Source organism: Pan paniscus, chromosome X, assembly GCF_029289425.2.
Source record: "Pan paniscus chromosome X, NHGRI_mPanPan1-v2.0_pri, whole genome shotgun sequence".
Taxonomy (NCBI): domain Eukaryota; kingdom Metazoa; phylum Chordata; class Mammalia; order Primates; family Hominidae; genus Pan; species Pan paniscus.
Window position 1 is genome coordinate 148,190,584 of NC_073272.2, and position 14,830 is coordinate 148,205,413.

The following is a 14,830-nucleotide window of genomic DNA, read 5'->3' on the forward strand; positions in this document are numbered from 1 at the left end:
TGGGAGTTAACAAAACAAACTACTTTAATCTTATTTGAGGTTTCCTGTAAGGTTTCATTTGGCTACACAAGAAAAGATTTTTTGAGTTTAAGAGTTTGAAAATCATTGGCTTAAAGCAAGGGTCAGCAAACTCTATTTTGATAAAGACCTAGATAATAAATGTTTTAAGCCTTCGTTTGGTAGCAACTACTCAACCTGGCCATTGTAGCTCAAAAGCAGCCGTGGATGATATATAATGAATGGGAGTGGCTGTAGTCCAATAACACTTTATTTATGGATAATGAAATCTAAGTTCCATATAAATTTTTATGTGTCGTGAAATATTATTCTTCTTTTGATTTTTTTACACATTTAAAAATGAAAAAAAAAACTGTTCTAAAATCATAAGCAGTACAGAAACAGACGGAAGGCTGCTTTGGGCTGAGGCCTTCAGTTGGCCAATCCCTAGACTAGATGGCCCCTAAGGGAACTCCTAGTTCTCACACTAAGGAGCCCAATTAATCTTATGAAATACCTATTTTCTGAACCCCTTGGAAAGCCATCAGCTACAGAAGACAATCTTTATCAGGCCCACGTGCCCATGGCAGGATGCATGTTTAGACCCTGCCTGTGGGCACAGTGGTTGGCACTGGGCTAGGGGTCCACCCCTGATAGATCTTGGAGATTTGTTCCTATAGAGTATAATACAGATTTTCAAACTGGTTGTCACTGCCACAGCCCTCAGACAGGGATTCTGTAGGATTCCCAGTGAGGTGGTGGCCACTGAATCAAAGTTTTAAGTTAAAACCTTAGGAAAATGAAATGTAGCTCCTCCTAAGGGGAAAAAACAGCCTGAGCACCTTTACTGCAGGGAAGAAGAATGAATTCCCTGAAAAATATCACCTCCTCTTCCTTATCACCTGCCTTCCTACCAACAAATGATTCAATGCTGTGGAGACTACAAAGCACTAGATAGGAAAATATATAACTCTCTGAGTAATTCTAAACCAGTCATGTTTTATTTCTTTTAGATTACTTTATGAAGAGGAAGTGCCCTTTAAGGAGTCAAGAGGGCTAAGTTACTATTCTAGAAGAGGGACCAGAGTAAGACTCTGCCTAATGAGAACATGCAAGCCCTCTCTAGGCTGTGTTATTATCCTCAAAGTCAATTGTGTCATTCATTTGGGCCATCAGAAACTTACTCTGATTGCCATGAACTCTGGGGTATTTAGAAAGACAATAATAATTTAAACCAGTAACCAGAAGACCCCAAACTCATTGGGCCAGAAGTTATAGCTCTATGTTTTAGTTAAGAGCTTAAAACCTGAGTGTAATAGCCTCCTCCCTCTCCTATATGACAGAGGTAGCAACACTGGTTCTGTCTCCAACATCATTACAAGTCTAGTCTCTGAGTGTGGACTATAGAGAGCAAGACTCCAGCTGCAAGGTAGAAGGTACAGGAAAGCACGTGGCAACTCCTAACTGGCAGATCATTCTCACAATTAAAGGTATTGAACAATAGAAAGGTATTGTTAGCTACCTATCAGAAAAAACATGTATGACCATATGTTAGGAATGTTGCAGTTCTCTCCACTAGGTGACACAGTGACATGGTGAAAGAGACAGCACTCTCAAGTACTTCCAACTGGAAGAGTACATCTGAGAATCAGTCACCAGCATTGCAGCTAGCACCGTAGATACCTTGAAGCTGGAATCTAGCCAGTATCAAGTGCTGCTGTCTGCCAAGAGGAACACCATTTTGTAGTTCACAAAAAGGCACTGTGTAGGCTTGCAAGTCCTGGGAACAACTCAGTGTCCCAACGGTTGTTTCTGAGCAAGGATTCTGGATCAACTAGGAGCCTATTATGCCCAGTCTTGCACGCAAACTTCAGAGACAGATGTGTGTTGGAACAGCTTCCTGAGAGTGACAGGCCTAAAGACACGGTGCTCAAGGTGAGCACAACTTCAAGTGGGGGGTCGCCCTTGGTTCATTTCTCTGGATCAGCAGGTAGCTTCCCAGGTATAAAGGTCAGAACATCGGGGCCACTCATTTTTTTCTGAACTCTCACTTGGTACGGTCTGGATGTTTCCTCTTGCAACTGTCTTTCAAATTTCTGGGATAACTTAAGCACTCCAAGAGGATCTAAGAAAACCCAAGACAGATCTGATGGATTTAGGCCATTTCTAGAAGAGTAAACCAAAGCTCCGAAACTTTCCAAACTCCTTTATAGTCTTTGAACCTCTCCTTATTTGGTCATGGTTTCCAATGATGTGTGGGGCCTGATACCTCTGCCAGCCTCTAGGTTAACACATCAGCTTTTAAAAATTATTATTCCCACCTCTACAACAAAATTCCTTTGACAATAATAATAACAATATCAATAGTAACCAAGATGAAAGTGATAGCTGGTAGCTGTATTGGCTCCTAGGCAATTTGTATAAACTTTATTTTCTAATTCTAAAAATTGTCCAGAGTAGGTATTATTATTGCCCATTTTAACATATAGAAAATTGAGATTCAAAAGGTCTTATTTACTGTATTAAAAAAAAAATCCGTTAGGAATTCCTGTATTTGAACTCAGGTCTGTTTGGCTCTCGAGACCTTGCTCTTAAGTCCATGCTGACTCAACCAGGGGCTTCTTCCTGCAGCCTTCTATAATGTTTCAAGCCCTCTATTTTTCCCTCTTCAAAATCATCTAAGCATTCCACTATGTAAATTGGCAAGGTTTTTGGAGAGTGATCTTATGATTTTCTGGTTATCATTCACATGGGACCTGTCATGTCATAGTGCACTAGAATGTTTCAGTGCAAAGAGCCCTTGGAGGCCACTAGGTTCAGCTTGAAGCTCAGAAAACCAAGGACAAAGATCTTCTTTTGGTCCATTCCATCTCATCCAAATTTCACTATCTGAGCTTTTATAGGATCATCTCCTCAGGGCAAGAACTTGGTTTTTTGTTCACAGTTTTATAGATTATTCTATGTCTCAATACTACAAATTATAGGTCATAGTAAAACTAAAAACAGCATTTTTACACCAAGATGAACATTGTGGATGAGTAGACCCTGAACAGACAACAAACTTCACTAAGGAGGTCTAATTGGTTCTGTTTTCACCTAATTGAAAAGTTGAAGAACAATGTCTGTTTTTTTTAAGATCACACACACAGGCATACATTTATATGAGCAATTTTTTTCACATTATGTGTCATGAATTTGTCTATGGAATTATAACCTCATGAAAAGAGATTACCATTTTTCTGCTGAGACGACCTTAACTGCATTGGGTGTGAATGGTGCTGCTATAATAATTAAATCTAAAATCTTTCATAATCCTACGCTTTCCCTAGAGTAATGTTCAGCATTAGCCAAGGATGAAAATGCAAACAAGTACATGTATATTCAATAATAAAGCTTAATAGGTCAGGGAAGAAGAGGAATGAAATGAATGCCTGGTTCCTCCAGAGATAACTAATAGTAATTTGCTTCCTAGTTACTTCTTTGACTTGTGTTTACTGGGACTTAAATGTATGCATCAGATTTTCCTTTATTAACAGCCAAATCCATACCAAGCTTGTTGCATGGTGGGGGTGTGGGGAGGTTGTTTAATGTGGATCGCTATTTCCAGAACTGTACATTGGAGTGCATTTCATCTCCATGTTAAAAATCATATAATGTTGATTGGAGAGTAAAATAACTGCTGAGCTCAGACCTCTGTGCTCTGACTCTGGATGTGCTACTTCTACCTGAAGGAGAGAAACCGGAAGACCACAAGCACATTTCTACATCTGGCCTTGAGATGTCCTTAGACATTTCCCAAGTCATCATGGATTACCTTCAGATTGTTCAGAAAATTAAAAGGAGAGGAGTGAAGGCACACAGAAACTTCTGCTTCTGATTACTTTTTAATAGTATTAATGAAGTCCATTATTTCCAACTGAGATAGCTTTCCAAATTAATGGTGCCCCGCATTATTAGTTTTGTGCTTTCATAATGCACTTTCACATGCATTAGCTCCTGTTATGCTCACCACCACCCTCCTGTGATGGAACCAAAGTGTTATCCCATTGAACAGATGAGGGACACAGATGAACCTCAGAGCTGGTAAGTTACCCCAGATATCGGGGTTTATGATTAGCCAGCAATTGAGTCCCAGTATCTTGACTCCATGCTAATGTTTTCTGAGGTTTCTGTTATTGCTGTCAATCTTATTGAATATACCATCTTTTATAAGTTGTACACTCTAGGAAAACCTTGTATACTCCCAATTCTAGCTGGAGATGATCTAGGTTCCATGTTTGCCTCCGTGATTTCTAGCTGTGTGTTCACAAGCAAGCTCCTTAACCTGTCTAAACCTCAGAGTCTCCATCTGAAAAATGCAGCTGTAACATCATCTCCTTCATAGAAGTATTGTGAGGACCAAATTCCGTGCTGCTGGTCAAATACTTAGTTAGGACTTTCTCTGTCTCTGAAAATTGACCCTCTAAATGCAGGAATTATTTACCATTTCTTTTGCTGAATACTTGGATATAAATTAACACATGGACATTCCCTAGATGTATTGAGATACACACACACACACACACACGGAAAGTAAAGCCATTTATAATAACAAGCATAGGTAGTTTGTAAATATTTGAGTTCTATAGCTTATGAGAATGATACAGTCTTCATTTCCCACAATGTGTTGTAAAGAATTATTTGTTAAGAGTCAGAAGTCTGCAACTGCAAAAGAAATACCAAGATACATTTTTTCTCCTTCTCTAAGATCTTCAAAACATCCATTAGTCTCTTGAAGGACAGTCATAAATCCTGCAAATTTAGTTTATCCGAAAGCCACTCTAACAGTTGTCCTTCCCAGCAATCATCCTTTATATCAGTCTTTGGTTTGCAGACCTCAGTGTACACATTCTAGTGTTATGTGACTGAGCATGAAAGTGGGGGAGCTGTGCTTTTTTTGGAGAGTTATTGGATATCCACTCTGCCCTGACTCTCCTTTCAATATTTGAACATAACCTCGGAAGTAACTTTCCCCCTATTTATCAAATTAGAAGCTTCCTTTTCCCTTCTGGCTTCTCTTCTGGAAAAACACCCAAGTGGGATTACAGAGATGGAAATTTTAGGAGTGGCTCCAGCACTAACTATTAATAGCTGGGTGAGCTTCAGCAAAGCAATTCACCTCTCTGAATCTTTCCTTCCTTGTCTGCAAAATGAGGCCAGTAGACTCTATCATTTGTGGGAAGATGCTGTGAAGCACAGTGAGGTGAAAATGCTGCACCCTCTGCCCTCATGGGAATTACGGACTAGTGGGGAGAGATTCAGTGGAAAGCTGTGCTGTGATCCAGCTGGAGCTGAGGGTTGGGTAGAGGAAAAAAATATTCTTCCTGAGATGAGAGTTCTTTCTAGAAAGCTTTTGTACAGAAAGTGGGATCACTGGGCTACAAAGGATAAATAGGATTTCCAGAGGTAAGAAAGAGATTTCTAGCCCTGGAGCTGAGCCTGATGCAGAGCCTAGATGCAAGAAAGAGCAATATATGCATAGGAAATGGTCATTGGTCCAGAGAGGCTGAGACTGTCCCTTCTTGAAGCCTAAGGATGAGGTATAAAGTTATATATAATAAATAAAAATATGAACACCAATAGGTCTTTAAAGACAGTGTAGCTGGAATTTTAAGATAATAAGCTATTCGTCCTGCTGTAGCTCACACTTGGAGAGGATGCCACTGGAATTAATATCCCTATAGAAACAAAAGGCTTTGTGGCTCCATAAACAATCTTGAAAGTGCTAGTTCATCACCAAAATCCAGACCACTCATTTTTCAGGTGCCTTGCCTTAGGAGAGAAAGATTTCTTATCCACATCATGGGCTTACATCTCTCAGATCAAATTTTACAGGAAGAGATCGGTCATATATCAGAAGGTTAATGACTAGCCATTTCTCTCCCAGCTCTTTTGCGGCCACCCAGCTACCCAGCAGCAGAGGGCACTGAAAGGCAGTGCAGGTTCACTGTGCCTTTTACCTCCGTCATCCAGAGAGACCCAGCAGGCTTTGACAACAGCCTCCAGAGCTAGGGACGGTTATCATGCCCCTCTTCTTTCATGGGAAACTCTGAGCACCTTGTCCTGTAGAGATCCAGTGCCACATCCCACATACACAGTGATTGATCAGTACATTTATTGCACTTTTAGTAGTAAAAATGTATAGAATCCAGTCATCTCTGGAGATGCTGAAATAGTATTTTCCCCTTGATTTAGGGGAAGGTAGAGAGGGAAGATATGTGCAAATATGATATAAATATAAGAGCTCAAATATCTAATTAGCTGAAACAATCTTGGTTCCCTCTACACCTTTGAAGGATTTGCAGCTGTCAGATTGTAGCTCCAATACTTTATTCTCATTGCAAGATGTATCCGAGGATGATTTAGAAAATATGCCTTCTAACTCAAACACCACTCTGATCTCTTTGTAGGATGCTTGAGGATGACCTGAAGCTGAGCAGTGATGAAGATGACCTTGAGCCTGTGAAGACCTTGACCACTCAGTGCACTGCCACTGAGCTCTACCAGGTTAGAAGAGCTTAGGGCTTTGTTTTGGGACTAAGGGGGGAGCAGGAGGAACTGGAATGGCTTTGACATGCTTTGACATGCGCAAACTTCCCCATGCTTTATCTCTGGGCTTTGGAGAGAGGGAAAGAAGCAAAGATGAGCATAGTGTTCTGGAACAGGTCAAATCAGTTCAAACTTTCATTAAAGCTATAGGAAGGAGATGCAGAGCTCTTTAAAACTGCTTTCAACCCCCTCCCATCTCTCTCTCTGTTCCATACACAAATGCTGGTCAGTGGTAAGCAATAGAGATTGTCTTGCCCTCTCTTGGACTACTTATTGTCTTGGGTGAGGTATAATTTTCATTTGGTGACTCTGGTGTGAGGCTTGGAACCCATACTCATTAATTTAGATATAAATGTGATGCTTCATTCACCTTTCCCAGATGCACCATTTCAGAATGCAGCTGAGAATCAATACGCAACATCTTGCCATTAAATGAACCTTTAGGCAGAAGACATTTGGCAAAAACTTGCGGCTGCCCTTGTATCCTTCTATCCCACATTTTAAGCATTTACAGTATTTTACCACCAAATGAGATGGCAGGAATGTGTGTTTTCAGCATTTCAATGAGACTGGACTTTATGATTTGAAAAGGCCAAGTATCATGTATGACTCATGAGAATGGCAACCTAGTGTGTGGTGTCAATGATGCTTGCACATTTTCTCCTTGAGAGACAACTGTCTCGAATGTGGGGTCCTTCTGGGTGTGCTTATCACCTCAAGTGAGGAATGCAGAAGGATTGCCTTTCTTTAAATCCAGTACCTGACCAAGATCTTCCTACAGTGAAGTCTGCTACATTATAAAACAGACTGTTTAAAGGAATGCTCATGCACTCATATTTCAAGAGAGTTAACAAATATGGAATTCCATGTTCATTGAACATTTCATGAGGAAGAGCCTACAAAGAAAAGCTTAGGAAAAATTATCAAGGCTCAGCTACTCTATTCTCATCTACAGCTGTTTACCACACTAGAACTCCTACCATTCTGGTATACTTTAAAAATCAAATCCATCTTCAACGTTATGTGGCCAAAACTTTTGTCTACTTTACTTTCTCCACTTTCTTGTGCTTGAATTTTAATAATATGTAAAAAATAATTGCATCTTTGCAAGTTTAGTGCTTTATCAAGAACAACCACAGGGTAAGTGCAGACTACATAGTGCTGGCCTAAGCCAATTTCACAACTGTTTCCCAAGGGCTTGCTGTACATTTACTGAATGCAAGCTGTCTCCCTCCTACTTGAGTTGGGCTTCATAGCAAATGTAAAATGCACACTTAATTTCCAAAAATTGTCATTTCTCCTTCACACATTTAATACGCCAATAGCAGGAGCATCATATTTGTAAGTAAAACAAAAGCAAAAATGAAAACATTCTAGATCATTGATTTTGACAGATAAAAAGTTGCCTTTTAATGGAAATGTTTAAAGTAGAATTCAATAATAATTGAAAGTAGATTTTGCACATTGACTTCCTCTTTATGTAATTATATGAATGTAATCTACTTTTTAACTTATAAAGTTATTTTCTGTATTTATCTCAAAATTGGCAAAGGGTCTGTTGGCCTGAATCATCTGAGTTTTAGGGTATGTTCACTGACTTTTTGTAAGTGCTGAGACTCTCAGATGATCAGGATTGGTGGGTTGGAACCTTTTTATGACATGTTGCCGCTAGTCATGATGTCTTCCTCAAAAAGGCTTAGGTTCTCAGTGAAAATTTGATGGGGAGATTGAACTAGGGGCTCTAAGGTGAGGCAAAATGACAACTTATTCCCTCTAGCTGAGTCCTAGGAGCAAGATGTAGGCACAAGGTTATAAACATTTGCAAATGAACCCTCCTTGTAGAGTTTGAAGATGAGTTACAAGGCCTGGAAGGCTATAGACCAAAAGAGAATGCTTGTGCAGTAGTGGCAGCAGTAATACTAGCAATGTTTGCAGAGCTCTGCTTTTAGGATGCATAATGTCTTTTTGTAAAAGTAAATGGGTTGAAATAATTTTCTTTTTTTATTGCGGCAAAATTCACATAACATAAAATTAACCATTTTAAAGTGTTCAGTTCTGTGACACTTAATACAATCACAAGACTGTGCATCCATCCCAGTTCCAGAATTTTTCATCACTCCAAGTGGAAACTCCATACCCATTAAACAGTTCCTCCCCATTTCCCCCTCCCACTAACCCCGACAACTGCTAATCTACTTTTTGTCTCTGTGGATTTGTCTATTTCATGTAACTGGAATCCTATAATATGTGACCTTTTTTGTCTGGCTTCTTTCACTCACCATAATGTTTTCTTGGTTGTTCGATGTCATGTATCAGTACTTCATTTTGTTTTATGGCTAAGTAGCATTCCATTGTATGCATAAACCACATTTTCTTTATCTACTCATCATTTGATGGACATTTTGGTTGTTTCCAACTTTTGGCTACTGTGAATAGTGCTACGGTGAAGATTTGTATATAAGTTTCACATGGACATGTTTTCTTTCTGGTGTGTACCTAGAAGTGGAATTGATGAGTCACATGGTAATTCTACAGTTAACTTATAGAGGAATCACCAAAATCATTTTGTTTTAGATAATATAGTGCCATGCATATAACATAGTACTGTTCACTCATCTTTGAATTGGGACAGTCATACCTCCAGCACCATCATAAGGAGGAGTACTGAGACTACCGTATTTGGAACCACTCTTGCTCTATGCCAGGCACAAGCTAGGTGTGGTGTCTCATTTGAACCTTACAGCAAACCTTAGCAGTAGGTTTGGGCCTCCTGGCTGAGCAAAAGAATTGCGGAGTCGTTCCATTTGTGGCAGAATGATTGGGGAGAAAGCATACAGACAAATGAATTGGTCCATAAAACTGTGCTCAAGAGCCCAGACAACACTGCTGGTTTCAGCTGACATAATAGTTAGAAATGGCTCAGAACCCAGTGGCTGCATTCGTGCAGACATAGTCCAATAAAAAAGCCATTTGCTTTCTGGAGACGTCCCCAAATCATCTCATCCATAATCATCACACCTTGACTCATTTGAAGAAACTCAAATTATCCAGGTGTAGTGAGTACACAGCAATCTTTTTCAAACAGTATCTAAGAGCTTATAATGTGGGCTTAGAGCATAAGCATCCCCAAGAGAATACATTTCAAATACATGTATGAAAATGAAACACAGGATCAAGTTGTGTCAGCTTCTAAACTGGCATTTGGGTACCGAGTATCTTACAATCAGAACAGCCTCCCCTTTTTCTGCTACTTCCACCTTCCACAGCAGTGTTAGCCATGCTGAGCCAGGTGACAGGTCATGTGCACAAACACAAGCAGAGCAAGTAGGGTATGTTTAAATGCTAAATATTATTCCCTCAAATGGGAAAATGGAACATGAGTCCAGAATGGGGGAATTATAATATATAAATTAAAGATGCCAAATGGTCAGCCATAGAGACTCATGATCATAAGAAAACATTTTTAACAGAAGATTTTACCTTCGAATGACTCTTTAAAGTCAGAGATATATAATCACACATGTACATGGCTTCAATGAAGACACGATAGTGATTGCAGCCTGAAAATACCTGTTAAAACTTTGTGTTTTCTCTCCAGTCCTCTACTGCATTTGACTTTCTTGGTTGGGACTATTTGGGCAGCAGACATATGCATGCTGTTTTCTAAGGTGGTGGGACAATGCTGGGACAGTGTAGGAGAGTGTGTGAGAGTATAGCTGTATAGTTACACGGACATGGCTTTGAATTCTAGCTCTGCCACTCTGAAACTGGTTGACCTTGGGCAAAGACCTAAGTACCTATAAAATAGAGGTAAAAATAGCACCTTCTTCATTGGGTCATGCTGGGGATTCAATGATTAGGTCAATCAATACAGGCAAAAGCACCTGATGCTATGCTTAGCACATAGTAAGTACTCACCACTGTACGTGATAATAATCATCATTGTTATGGGTGCTACTAATGATCTAAAAAGCTTCACATTCTTTGAGATGCTACATATATTTACTTTCCCTTTTCTTGTAAGGAATGGGATGTTAAAGGCAGCTGCTGGGTTTTCTATCCTGTATATGGCAAACTTGAATGAAAATGTCTGTCATCCTAAAGTTTATTAGCTGTGTGCCTGGCCATGAGTAATTTTAAATGTAGATATTAAGAACATAGTTTTTGGAATAAAGAAGCCTGGGGTTTAATCCCAGGCCTCAAATACTAGCTGTATACTAGCTGTATGGCATTGGGAAAGTTGTTTAACATCTCTAAGTCTCAGATCTCTTACCAGTAGACTGGAATAAACCAGCCTTGTCTAACTCATAGGAGTATTGTAAGGATCAAGTGAAGACAGTGTATAAGAAAATGCCTTGAACTACAAAATAGGTGGTTACTCTTCCTTGTGGTCCTTTTAAACATTAACTGGCAGCCCTCTCTTTAGTATCCATAGGGAAATAGACATAGCCCTTCATTTTGGCCTAGGTATCCATAGGGATCTGTTAGGAACTGCATTGCATGTCTTAACTGGCCCCCAAAGGCAGCCATCAGATATGAATGACCTTAACTTTCCTTTAAGCCCTGACAACTTTTAAACTAGAGATCCCAGAAAGAAAGGCTAGGTTGCCAATGATCTGCACCAAGTCCTCCAGGAAATGATGTGTCTCCAAAAGAGTTTTTCTTCCAAGGATTGGCATGGGTGGAGAGTTGATTCATACCCTTCTATTGCAGTTCTTACCTTCTCTTTCTGAGCTTATGCTGTGCCCTAGAGAAAGGCTTGAAGGCTCTTCTAGGATGCTATACTCACCTTGGCTGTCTCTCAGGAGCTATCCCTGAATGGGAGGTAAATAACTATTTGAAGTTGACATTAGACATTGCAAACATCCAGAACAGTGTTGGAATTAGACATAGTGCTATGTACTTAGTGTCTGAATAAACATATGTGCTGCAATGTATTTTTTAAGTTTGATATCAATGGCATGGTTGAGATTTGGGGGCCACATGATGTCTATTACCTGGCTGACTGCATTTTTTGCTTCTCAGCTGCCACTGTTGGCATCATAGATATAAAATCCAGCCCTGGCCTTCCCCATGAAACACTTATTGAATTTCCATTTTCAAGCCAGTCCTCCAGGGTAGGCAGAGATGGCCACTGGGGTTTGGCTAGGGAGTGGCCTGACCCAGGAGGACAGACGTTTTGGGAGTGGGAATATGTTATGTTCTCTGTATGCCCCTGCCTCATACCACTAAACCTCTGGTTTTTCTTTTTGTCAGTTTTTCTTTTCGTTTTTCTCGAGGTTAAAGGAACCCCTGAAAATCAGGAGTTAAACCTGGAATCAATTTTCATTTACAGCTGAGAAGCAGTTATTGATGCTATGCTTGCAGTTCAATAAAAGATCTAAAGATATAGACCTTGTGCTTCTCTTTCAATATAAGCAGCCTAATCAGTCTCAAATGTTTTTTTAACAAAGAAATTGTATCGACAGGTTTATTAAAATTGCTGTCTTTAAAGTTTTAAACTATCCGCAATTTGACTTATTCCAAAGGCTTCTAGAATGTGTGGCGGGCAAACTCCAAAGCTCCCTCCAGCACATGTTCTTAGAGCCAGGTAAACATCTGCTTAATGTCTAATTGAGTGATATTATGATGTCTGATTTCCACAGCCCTAAACATGTAGTCTGGTGTCCACAGGTAGCGGGATGGCTTGTGATGCCTGGGTTCTGAAGCCTAGTTAGATCTGGCCATGGCTGTCTCATGCCCCAGTTAGCTCACATTGGCATTAGAAGCAGCAGACTTTAGAAATCTAAAAGCCATAAAAGAGATGGGTCTTGTTAGAAACTTCCTTTAGGGCATTATAACATTAATAACATCTTATTAATATGAACTAGATTGAAATATTAGATGACTTCATTTAGCACAGTTAGAAGTTCAGAAAACATTTGATATGACTGAAAATGTTCAATTAGTGACCAGGTTCACTAAAAGACCCTACTTAAAGCTTGGAGTAGTAGGCTAGTGCTTTAAAAACAGAACTGAACCATTAAAATTTTCTTTGAACACAAAACATTCTAATGTGTTGTGTCTGGGCATGTGATTGTGAGTAGCTCCAGTGTACCCAATTTTATTTAACCCCATCTTATTTCTTTGTCTGCCAAAGAAGTATGCTGGTATTCTGTGAAATGTTCACTTAATTGAAAGCATATTAATTACTGGAGATGTATGGACTTTCCAACTAGACACTAGTAGCAGAGTTGCACCTTAAGCATATGAGCATTTACAGAAAACAATAATCTTCTTAGATCTTCCCCTCCACTTCATAGTTTTGTTTTTTCTTTTTTTAAATCTTCAGATTACTAATTACCAAACACAAAAAAGTTGCTTTTAATCCAGTTTCTTTAATCCAGGTCTTATATTTGATCCATTTTGATTTGTTTGTTGTTTGGTGGTGGTCATGGTCATGGTTGTTGTTCTTGTTGAGCGAGCTTACTGGCCTGGTTGCTATTTGAGAATTTCAAATGAAATAATTACATAGCCACCGAAGACCCAAACATTCTGGCAGCTTTGGGATGTGTTCCTGATACCTGTGATGCACACTGAACTTTCAGAACCTAGTAGCCACATTAACTTGAAAGCCCGCATTTATATTTTAAGTTTGCTAATGAAAAAGATGCAATGAATTTTACTCCTGCTATCAGCTGGCTCTTTTGAAGTTGGTGTGCTGTATAGAATACATTAGTTGTGACAACAGATACTCTTCCCTGCTGTAATCGGTCCTATTTTGTAGCCACAGTTCTCCCTCATCATACTGAACAAGTTGTTACCTCCCCAAGGTTTCTCTGCATTTCTATTTACTTTGTTATCAGCAGAAAGGCTGGGGAAAGCCTCTTCAGTAATGACATCGATACGACACACACAGCAAGAGAGGTCAGCCTGTCAGAGCTCTAGAAACAGCAGATGGATTAGGATGAAACTGGGTGCAAAATAACTTTGATAGAGTCTTTTAATGTAAACAGTTTATCTGTCATTGCCTTTCATTGAAATCCCTCACAGAATGATAGCATTCGGGCCGTTAAGGTTACAGAATGTAGCTGAATAAAACCCATACATTGTCATACTCAAACTCTCCACCAATTAGAGAATGAGAGGACATTTTAATTTATTCATTAAAGACAGGAGAGTAAATAGGATAACATATAAGGTTAATAGAATAACATTGGCCTTCATATTCCCAAGATTCTATTTCCCATTTGGCTATATTAGCACAGAGACTAGATTAATAAGAAACTGCTTAGGGCTTGTATGATGTGGTTTTTAATATGCTTGAGACAAGTCTGTGACTGTTTAGAAACCTGTGTGCTGAATTTTTTTATTACAATTAGGTCTTCTCCTTTAGTACCAATTTTTTTGACTTGTAATCTATATACAATAGAATGCTCTGAGCATACAGAGATGCATAGAAGTGTAATGTTTTTATGTATTGTGCTTATCTCATGGTCAGTAATGACCAAATACTGGCTAATGTTTAATAAACTTTATGAATTATCCAACTACGAGCATTTCAGTTGCAAAGCCAATAGCTCTTTTGCTTAGCTTAGCACTTTTCTACAATGACCTAAAGTCAGACACTGGTGAGGGTATGTTGCTTGCCCCAAGATCCAAACAGAAACAAAAATGGATATGATCTGTCATTTCAAAATAGATAATGCTCATATATGACAGGGATGACCACAGCCTTTTCACCCACAAAGAGCACACAGCACATATATGGTTCTGTAAAGAGTGTGGCAGTGAGAGAGCAGCCACCTCTGGAAAGCTGGGGACCACTAAGTACAGATTTCAGTTGAAGTGCCTGGAGAAAAGAGTCCTCATCATGTTGCCCTTTCTGGGCTGGAGGAAGTGACTGGACACCACTGGTCCTTTCTTCACTCAAACCCCACCCTCTGTTGGTCCAAGCACATTCTTTTCCGTAAGTCTCTTCATCATCCCAATTAGGGTCCTAATCCATTCTTGCAGCCTGGAAGTTTCACTCTGGAGTCATCCGTAAGTCAGTCCCAGGAAATGCACCATGTGTGCCTAACTTCACTGGTAGTTTCCAAGCCTTGAGTTTAATCAGGGTTCTAGAATATACCTAGAACAGTATGCACATCTCAAGCAAAAGTTATATAATGAAACACTTTGCCACTTTGAAAAAGTAAGATTTTGAAATTTATATTCTGTCTTGAAAAATTTACTGGGGCTTTGGTTTAGGGCTCAAGAATGCTTA

The 14,830-nt window shown here is 39.5% G+C and overlaps 1 protein-coding gene across 9 annotated transcripts in view; it reads left to right on the forward strand.

The window, feature by feature from the left end:
* AFF2 (ALF transcription elongation factor 2) overlaps positions 1-14,830 on the forward strand; it is a 491,015-nt gene that overhangs the window by 377,104 nt on the left and 99,081 nt on the right. For all 9 annotated transcript variants that reach the window (XM_055106903.2, XM_008957891.5, XM_003806823.4 and 6 more), the window contains one exon: positions 6,447-6,543. In XM_055106903.2, the coding sequence (XP_054962878.1) occupies positions 6,447-6,543 (97 nt within the window). The remainder of the gene's footprint in view (positions 1-6,446; positions 6,544-14,830) is intronic.